This window comes from Lactuca saligna, chromosome 4 (assembly GCF_052625555.1).
Source record: "Lactuca saligna cultivar CGN05327 chromosome 4, ASM5262555v1, whole genome shotgun sequence".
NCBI lineage: Eukaryota > Viridiplantae > Streptophyta > Magnoliopsida > Asterales > Asteraceae > Lactuca > Lactuca saligna.
In genome coordinates, this window is record NC_136420.1 from 1,405,171 (window position 1) to 1,415,720 (window position 10,550).

Consider the following 10,550-nt stretch of genomic DNA (forward strand, 5'->3'; position numbering starts at 1 on the left):
GACAAGATTCTATTGTTTAGTTTTACATTTTGATGAATGCATTAACCGTTTAGCAACGAAATTCCAAAAATAGTAGTTCTAAAACCCTTTCACTCATTATTAATCGGGTATAAATTGGAAAATTTTATGCGCTACGCCATTTATACACAAGAAAAAAAAAACAAAGACAACCATAATTGTTTTGTACTGCCGTTAAGAAAATGAAGAAATCCATGACAATCCAACCTAATTTTAGTTTGAATTCTGTTTCTTGTATTTTTGTCCAGGAATTCCGGTCCGGCACTCATTGTTGTGATCACTAAATTATACAATATTACTGCAAATGTGTGGGAATGACAGGATGGAATATGAGGTTTTTAAAAAAAGTATATAGCAGTTTGTAGTAGTACATATAAAGATACTACGAGTGCTACTAGGCAATAATAGGCATTGTTGTCAATTGTTGGCATCAAAGGCATGTTGAGCAGTTTGCCTTCTTTTTTCGACCCACATCTTTGCTTCTGCAACAGCCCTTTCTCTATTCAGCATCTTTGCAGATTCCTTGGGAGATTCTTCTTTCTCTGATCCGACATCCAAAGCCAAATCCCATCTGCTACGCCCTGAGGCTCCAGCCTGTTGTTCTTCAGTGTTACTTGATAAAATCCTTGCATTTGTTTCAGGTTTAGGCCTGGGTTGATCATAGCCCTGGTGTTGGTTTGCAAGATAAGATAAGGCAGTGACAACATCTCCAATAAGAGGGCGAGCAGCAGCCTGTTCTTGAATGCACATGGATGCCACCGCAAGAGCCTGATACAGCCCCCTCATCGGGTATCGACCCTCCAGCCGCGGGTCCACCAATGATGTGAACTTTCTTCTGTCATTGAACAAAGGACGTGCCTGCCGGTGCCCACACAAAATTCATATATTATTATTATTATTGATAAAATTTATTATTATTATTATACCCATGTGACGAGGTTCTGTTGTCCGTGTGGTTGAGTGCTGTCGATGGCCTTGCGACCGGTGATGAGCTCTAAAAAGACGACGCCGAAACTGTAGACGTCGGATTTGACGGTGAGCTGACCGGTCATGGCATACTCTGGAGCACAATAACCGTATGTGCCCATGACCCGCGTGGAGACATGAGATTTGTCTCCGGTGGGGCCCAGTTTGGCCAGCCCAAAATCAGACAGCTTCGGCTGAAATCCCTGGTCCAGCAAAATGTTGGACGACTTGAAGTCCCTGTAAATCACCGGAGGGTTCGCTTTGTCATGAAGAAACTCCAAACCTTTCGCTGCTCCGGCAGCTATCTTCATTCGCGTGTTCCAATCCAATGCCTCTCTATCAGCCGGAACATCTGTCAACATACATATAAACCAACTTACTTACTTACTTATATGTATATGTATATATATATATTCCTATTTTCTAATCATGCACATGGATTTCTATGTAATTTTATTACCATGAAGGTGATCTTCTAATGACCCCAACGCCATGAATTCATAAACAAGAAGTCTCTGGTCACCATCCGCACAGTAACCAATCAAATTCACCAGATTCGGATGATGTAAAAGGCTCAGCATAAGAACTTCCACCAGAAATTCCCGGTTACCTTGAACTCCATTTCTATCCAGCTGTTTAACAGCTACAACCTGCCATTCTCAAAATTCAAAAACTACGCCTTTCAACCTATGATAATATAATCATTTATGTTTATCAACACACAAACACGCACATACATGGAAATAATATAAAGATATAATCCAGTCCCATTAACGAACTAGATTTATTCTGCTGGATACGTGATGCTATATATGCGTTCTTTAATTACACGTGTTTTCTCAAAGCTTATTAAATCATTCTCAATAATGCTGATGGATACTATTGGATAAGCAACCAGGTTAATCAAATATCCATACCTGACCACTACCCTGAAGATGCCCTCTATATACACAGCCAAAGCCTCCCTCCCCTAAGAAGCAATCCGGCCTGAAATTGTTTGTTGCAGCTGCAAGTTCACGGAAAGTGAAGGTTTGAGCAGCAATTTGAGCATCTGGTGAATCTTTAGGCCCTGATGACTCCCTCCGTAAGCTTACATTATTGTTTCTAGACTTGAGTCTATCAACCCCTGCCAACTCAATTTTATAGCATTTCAAAATCACTTCCCCATATCCATATATATATTATCTATTACACAATTCCATCCAAATACATAACATCTATGTGTCTGTGTCTCTCCCTGTACAGTTTCACTACAATTACTTATAAATTCTTGTGTTTCATCACTTGACTACGCCAATTTATACAGCCATCAATCACAAAAGTAGCAATTCATTGGATTGATGATGGGAAAATGAAGAAAGACATCATATAGTTCAATCATGAGAAACTTATATCATGATTAGATGGGGTCTAATTACAAGGAGAAAATCAGTATAAACAAATCTGAAGCAATAATTAATCATAATCACCTAACAAAATAGAGGGATCAGATCAAACAAGTAGAATTTCTATCACAAACACACTTACCGGAAGATAATCTGGATATGTTTGTAGGCGCAGATGGGTGGACTTCATGACGATCAGCCCTAACTTTCTGAGGATTCAGTTTCTCCTCTTCCCTCGAATCAAAACAAGGAAAGCAACCCATTAATCTTTTACAATAACTGTTCCCTTTTTCCCCAAAAATAAAAGTGAAAAGGGGACTTTTTCAATCAAATCGTTAAGTTCGAGATACAAAATGCATAACAAGTCAGCTTAATCTAACAACACAAATAAAATCAAAACCCCATATCAAAAAAATCTAGTTCTTAATAAAAATCATCAAAATTGGATAAAATCAAGGAATGAAGATAGCATAACAGGGTGAGGTAGAAACGAAACGCTATTTTGTAGGGAGAAACTATAAAATATTTGTTCAAGACCAAAGAGATAACTGATAGATAGCGTGTGTTTAGAAAGAAAGCCGGCTTTGTGAGTCTTCCTGTGAGATTCCAGCTTTTAGTTTACACTATTTTTTCAAACTTTTATTTTTTAATTTCAAATTCTTAAACCTTCCAATAAAATTTGTAAAATATATATGAAATTGGTGGAAAAAAAGTACCGAAAAATCTTAACCTAATCACCGTTGATTATATTCATTTTGACTGTTTTATAGGTAAACGGTAAAATGATCATCAAGAGAACATGAATTTTCACAATTAAATCCAAAAATATAAGGATTATTTAAAATATATATTATTTTAATTTTTCTAATATTATCTTATTATTTTTGTATATATTTTTTTGTTTAACAGATTTTATTATTATACATTAATCTTATTGTATTTTTTTTATTTGAATAATATATAGTAATATATATTATAAAATAGTTCTTTTCTTTTCAAAATAATCATTTTTATAATACTTTGGTCTAAAAAATTGTATTATTTTGCAATAATTGATGATATTTTTTTCTTTTAAAAATAATCATTTTTTATAATATTTATGTTTAATAGACCGGTATCTTATATTAATTTTATTGTATTTTCATTATATATATATATATATATATATATATATATATATATATATATATATATATATATATATATATTGAAATGGTTTTTCCCTTCTATAAATAACCGTTTTTATAAGATTAATATATATATATATATATATATATATATATATATATATATATCAAATAAATAATATATATCATAAGATTAATATAAGATGATAAAATTCATTATATAGAAATATAATAAAGACAGTTATTGTTAGAAGACAAAAAAATACTTTCACAATAAATGTAAGCAAAAAACTTAGTGAGTTCCCCCAAACTACCACATACCATACAATAACATATAAACACATACTGGGCCTTACCCACTGCATCGGACCGAAGTCCGGAACTAACCAGGGCCTTGCCCTCTGCATCGAATAGAATTCCGGAAACTGCATCGGACCGTAGTCCGGAACTGACTGGGACCTTGTCCCCTGCATCGCACCGAAGTCCGGAAACTAAGCATAACATAGCATGGCATAAACATATCAACTAGCATGAACACATAACACATAAATCCTCTCTGAGCCACGAAGGCATCAAACATACTAAAAATTGCATCAGACCGAAATCCGGAAACTACTACTAGCTAAACGGACCGGTATTGTGGCCGTAGACCCGTTCCTACTGGAAGGAAACTCACCTCGTAAACTGGCTGGTAAATGAACTGCTTTGGAAACTGTCTGTTGCTGCTCCGGTATCTCCCCGGCTACAATTTTCATAACACACTGAATCAAATACTGATAACTATACTGGGGGTAAAATGACTATTTTACCCCTGGTCAAAGTCAATCATATTGGTCAAAGTCAACATACAATTGACCTGACTCGTCGAGTTGGGTCACCAACTCGTCGAGTCCTCACCCTCACTTCCTTGCTTCTGCTCGCTACTACTCGTCAAGTTTGGCATAGACTCGACGAGTTCCTCTTCAATGCTAACACTTAGTCAATCTACATCCGACTCGCTGAGTTGTATGAACAACTCGTCGAGTCCTCCTTCAACGTATGAACACTCTGGATGTGACTCACCAAGTTGTATGAACAACTCGTCGAGTCTGATTTAGAGGTATGAAGACTATCTTGGACTCGCGACTCGACTCGCCGAGTTCGAAGAATGACTCGTCGAGTCGCATGCATGCAATAACTATTCAGATGATTCTGCTCAAAACCAACGCATCCAATTTGATAGATCTGGGCTCCTAAGGCTTGGTTTGCACATAAATGTTCCATTTTTACGTGCATAAATACTCCTAAAGAGGTTTATGGGCTTAAAATGCATGAATAAGGTTAGATATAGGGCTTATATGCAACAAGGTTCAATAAAGGTATTAGATCTAGGTTTTGGGACAGAAATATGATTAGATCTAAAAGCTATACCACTACACAAGCTCCCTTACTAGATTAAGCTCATAAATGGGCAAAAAGGTAACCTAAATTAGATTTCTAAAGAGAAGCAACCAAGGAACAGAAAGAGTCCAATTAATACCTCAAATGCCTCTGAAATGGATGCAAGAACTTGATTCCCTTCTTCTCCTTTGGATCTAGCCTTCCTCTTCTCTTCCAATCTTCACTCTTTACACAAAATGCCCAAAAACACTCAAGATAGGTTAAGGTGTTGCTATGAAACGTTATGAGGGTGAGGGAGGCCAGATTGGGTGCATAAGGGGGATTATATAGGGTGAAAAACCCGTGGATCTAGGGTTTCTTCCAGACTGACGGACTCACCGAGTCCAGGATATGGACTCGTCGAGTCGCCCACTTTCACGTGCTCGAAATCCCGTCTCTACTCGACGAGTCGGGCAACAGACTTGTCAAGTCCCTCTTGAATACTTAGAAAAATAAACATTTAAATAACATACCAGAAATGGGGACGTTACACAACCAAATATCATAATTGTTTACATTGTAGTTTTCAAAATCTGTTTAACATCAGAGTTTTCTCAAAATCACAAAACACAACATGAGGAAGTACACGATGAAGCATTTGTCTTCCCAGGATCATCCGAGGTACCTGAAACATAACTCAAAACTATAAACCCAAAGCTTGGAGAGTTCCCTTAAAATACCAATACACAAACAAATAACACAAATATAATAACAGCATGAAATAGGTCCACAACTAACAAAATGGATTACCCATGAGCCCACATCATATGTCTGGCTTGCCCCTATTGGCCCACAACTTACGTCTAGCTTGCTACCTGGCCTGATCAGTCCTCGGATTGAATACCACTAATCCCTCGGTACGAGTCTGGCATGCCCTACCCGACCCTCAGCTCGTATCAGGAATTCTCATGAGCCCTCAATATGAGTCTAGCCTTCCCTCCCTGGTCGTCAGCTCAAATCTGGTTTGCTCCAGGGTTTATTGGCTACAACACGGAGCAGTACAACCTCAACCCAACCCACATAATATACCGACATATAATAGATACTATCATATACAGATAAACAAACAATATTACAGGTAGTCTTATAGATCTACCTGACTAGCATATCAAAACTAACATGCATATCTTTTCCATGCTTAGCATATCAACAATATCAGGTTATCAAACCAATGAGTTGGCCTTCGTGCCTTCGACCCGAAAGTACAGTGAGGAAAACTCACCTCACAAGCTACACAGAACTGATAAGGCCCGACTCCGAATCTCGGCTCTCAACTCAAATGCCTATAATCACTAAGTGACCAGTTCCATCAAAATCCCAACAATACCCAAAATACCCTCAGAAGTCAAACTTGGTTAAACATGGTCAAACTCCATAAATCCACTGACTCAACCCAGCCGAGTCATCCCAACCGAGTTAACTCAAAATTGGATGTTCAATGTGAGTCCACGGGGCGTACTCCGAAGGTACGCTGAGTGCACGCAAGCCTCGTATTGACTGATTACGGGGGAGTTGACCGAGTACGCAGGGTGTACCCTTGCAACTACATTTTATTTATTAAGTGCTTAATGGCTTCAATACTAAAGCTCATACTTCATATCTAAGGTCCAGATGCATAATAGGGTCATAAAGTTCCCAACTTTATAACTTTCCATGTCCAAAAACTCCTTGATGCAAGGTCTTAATCCATTAAGACCTTCTACAAGAAGCATGGATCCAAACTAGCTAAAGGGACCTCATTTTTATGGCTTAGAACCCTTCTTAGGGTTTAAAAGGACAGCTCAAAACGTCCAACACCAAACATGCATAGAAATGGGAGTTTTGGGACAAGAAAAACACATAAAGCTACCAAAAATGAGATCCAAGTAAACAAAACATCAAGGTGAAGACTTTTTACCTTATAAAGCTTCCCAAGAAGGTGATGATCCAAGATCCACAATCTTGCTTCAACTTCTAAGCTCCTTGATGCAACTCCTTCTTCCTCAAGCACACAATAGACAGACTTTTAGCTTAAAATGCACTCTTACGGGGTTAGGGTTAGCCAAAATGACTCATGGAGGCTGGAAATGTGGGGGTAAATGAGCTATAAAGGTTCTTAAATACCCCACAAACCCTTAAAATTAGGGTTTCACTCCTACATGAGTACGCCCAATGTACATATGTGTACACCCAGCGTACTAGGGTACACTCTAGTACGCTTAGTGTACTCCTCCCACCTCCAAATTACAAATTTTCCATTAGGGCTTCCCATGGCCACTTCCTTCCAATTCCAAGGACCAAAATTGCCATACTTAAATCCAAGGGATGAATTTGAAAATACCTAAAAGTCGGGGTGTTACAACTCTCCCCCACTTGAACTAGACTTCATCCTTGAAGTCTGTTGTAGAGAACAAATCTAGATAATGCTCCTGCATCTCAGCCTCCGGCTCCCAGGTCCACTCGTGTAACGATCCAAAAATTAAGGGTAAAAATTTCATTTTTCATTACAGTCAAAACACATATATCTTTTAAATCCAAGATTTCCAGAAACATTGCTAATTAAAAACATTTATCAGAGTTCGTCCCAAAATCAAATATTATGGAAAACACGGTTGGGTGCACTGCGATCAAGTCGGGCCCTTCCTTTCCAAGTCGTTGATACCTGAAACCATAAATAAAACTTTAAGCACGAAGCTTAGTGAGTTCCCCAGAGCATCCCCCATATAATCACATAAACCATATCAATTGCACAAACCATGCATATACATATATTAGGATGCCATGGAAACCATCCATGGTCTTATACACATAATCACATATATTGTATCAATTGCATAAACCATGTATATACACATATAAGGATGACTTGGAAACCATCGAAGGTCTTATACACATAATTACATATATCATATCAACTACACAAGTCATGCATATAAACATATAGGGATGCCATGGAAACCATCCAAGGTCTTACACCAAGTGCCACTGGAAACCCCCACGTGGTCTTAACTACCTGCCATGGGAACCCCTACATGGTTTTCACCAATTGCCACAGGAAACACCCCCCCCCCTACATAGTCTTCACTAACAGCCATGGAAACCCCTACATGGTCTTATCTAACCAAGGAAATATCATGCAAACTAAACATACAAGCATACTAGAATACCATGGAAACCATCCAAGGTCTTAAACCGAGTGCCACTGGAACCCCCACGTGGTCTCAACCAATTCCATGGGAACCCCTCACATGGTCTTAGACTGGAATGCCATGGGAACCCCTAATGGTCTGACATCCAATTGCCTTGGGAACCCCCCGGGTCTTCCACCGCAAGTATCACAAAAACCGCTATCATATCATATTTCACATAATAAACAACAACACACATATCATAAAATAGGCCATGGGAACCCCCACATGATCTTCACATAAATACATAACATATTGACAACACATTCCCAAATATCCACTACATTCAAGAGTCAAGAAGACAATTGGCATACTTCAGATAACTAATTGCCATGGGAACCCCCGGGTGGTCTTCACATAAATACATAATGTATCAATAGCATATTCATAATAATTATCACAACTAGGTAAATAGTTCGGCCATGGTGCCTCCGACCCATTGGTATGGTGAGGAGACTCACCTCACACTGTTGAAATAAAACTCTAGCTGCTGGTTGACAAATTCCCGAGCTATCAACATCAAACCAATACCCAATTAATAGTTGGGTTCCAATACACAACCATAAGTCCATGCATGAGGTAAAAAAGACTAATTTACCCTAAGCTAGCTTAATCCATGCCTAAGGCCCAAACACACACTTTGAAGGCCTAAAAACCAATCAATGAATCAAGGCCCAATATATGGCCCAAATTTCCAAATTTGGCCCAAACCCATACATGGTCTTATCTTAAGGCCTAATCATCTATTGTTATCCAAACACTTGGCATTCCAATGGCCCAATATTTCATAATCATCAAGGTCCAATTATGGCCCATCTATGGCCTAATTTTCCAAATTGGACCCAAGCCTTTCCAATGAGCCTTATCCTAAAGCCCCATCTAAATATTCTAGTCCATATACTTGTTCTTGGATGGCCCATCAATAGTCTAATCACCAAAGCCCAATAGGAAGACCCAACTCAAGGCCCAACCAAAATTAGGTTTCTCACATTAAATAATGAGTAGGGTTAAGTGTTCTTACTTAACCCATTAGATCCAATATTACGTTAAGATAATTATTAGGACATTATCATGTATTATTTAGAAATTTAATTAACAGCTTCAATGCGGGTCCTGACAATCCAAAACTAACCTCTATAAAATTAGGGTTTCATGATCTTAGGGATTTCTAAACCCTAATTAGGGTTTCCAACCCAAATACTAGCCAATTAGGACCAAAGATTAAGATTTAGGCAGATTAGGGTTTCACCAAGTCGGGCACCACCCACTGCCACCTCGGGTAATGGTGGTCAACGGTGGTTCATGGCAACATCCACCACCTCGTGGTAGTGGTGGTTATGATTCTAAATTAAAACACATCAACAAAAAATCCCAAAAAGCGGTCTAATCATACACAAGAGCACATAGTCACCCATAATGGCGGCTAGTGGCGGCAGCATGGCGGCATGACGTGGCAGCCACCACCTTACGATGGTGGTGGGGGTTTTCTTCAAATTTTCCGGCCATAAATACATTTTTGCAACGTCACACTACTATACATACTTAACAACATCATAATACACACGCACAGTTACCTCCACACAGCGGCTCGTGGTGGAAGAACAGAAATAGTGGCGGTAACCACTATGGTTGGCAGCCATGGCGGTTTTCTCGGGATTTTTCTGGCCAAACGAGCATCTACAATCGTAAAGCAGCCAAAACATGCTCACATGCATGAGAAGAAAACACATCGAGCTATTGCATTTGATCCATTGAGGTGGTCGATGGTGGAGTGACGACGAATGGCGAGCAACAACAACGGCTAACGACGAAAGATGGGGTTGGGGCGTAGAAATAGGAGAGACGGGGGAAGGGAACGGGCAAAACCATAGCGAACACAGCAGAATCCATGAACCATGAAGCTCTAATTTGCTCGACTGACCCACGTCGGGATTACGACTCATCTTCTTCTTCGATAGCAGAATAGCAACAATGACACTCGCTTGGTGATTCTCCAACGACGACGAGGAGTACTCGACTCGGTGGTTTTCCAGCTCCAACAACGGTGGCGGTGGCTGAGAGTGGAGGAAAGAGGTTGGCGGTTGAAGGACCTTATTAGGGTTAGGGTTTCTTGACACGCATCCATCTAACGGGTAGGGAGGGTATCGGGTTTAAATCCCGTCTCCATGCTCCTAAACTTCATACGAAAATTAACGCAACTAGGGCCCTTATATAATCTTTTCAACACAAGCCCAAAAGTTACCATTCAGCCCTCAGCATTCCAAAATCCTTTCTTTTAAAGTCTAGTAATTACCAAATTCCCCCTGCCTTCATAAATCTTTTTCAAATTACAACCATAATTTACTAAACAAACCTTAAGCTTCAAAATTACTTACAAACTAATCCAGAAATTACATTTTAACCCCAAACTCTCTGATGCGACCTGGCACCGAACCACCTGAGCTATGAATAAACGGCGTCTGGTTGGA

At 39.2% G+C, this 10,550-nt stretch overlaps 1 protein-coding gene across 1 annotated transcript; it reads right to left on the bottom strand.

Annotated features, from left to right (window-relative positions):
* Positions 1-165: 165 nt before the first annotated feature.
* On the bottom strand, positions 166-2,992 carry LOC145041021 (serine/threonine-protein kinase PBS1-like). The gene is made up of 5 exons (XM_078988910.1): positions 2,512-2,992; positions 1,902-2,110; positions 1,445-1,634; positions 945-1,336; positions 166-876 (listed from the first exon to the last, which is right to left on the bottom strand). Exons 1-5 carry the CDS (start codon positions 2,630-2,632, stop codon positions 436-438), a joined length of 1,353 nt encoding a protein of 450 aa, XP_078845036.1. The 5' UTR covers positions 2,633-2,992; the 3' UTR covers positions 166-435.
* Positions 2,993-10,550: the final 7,558 nt, after the last annotated feature.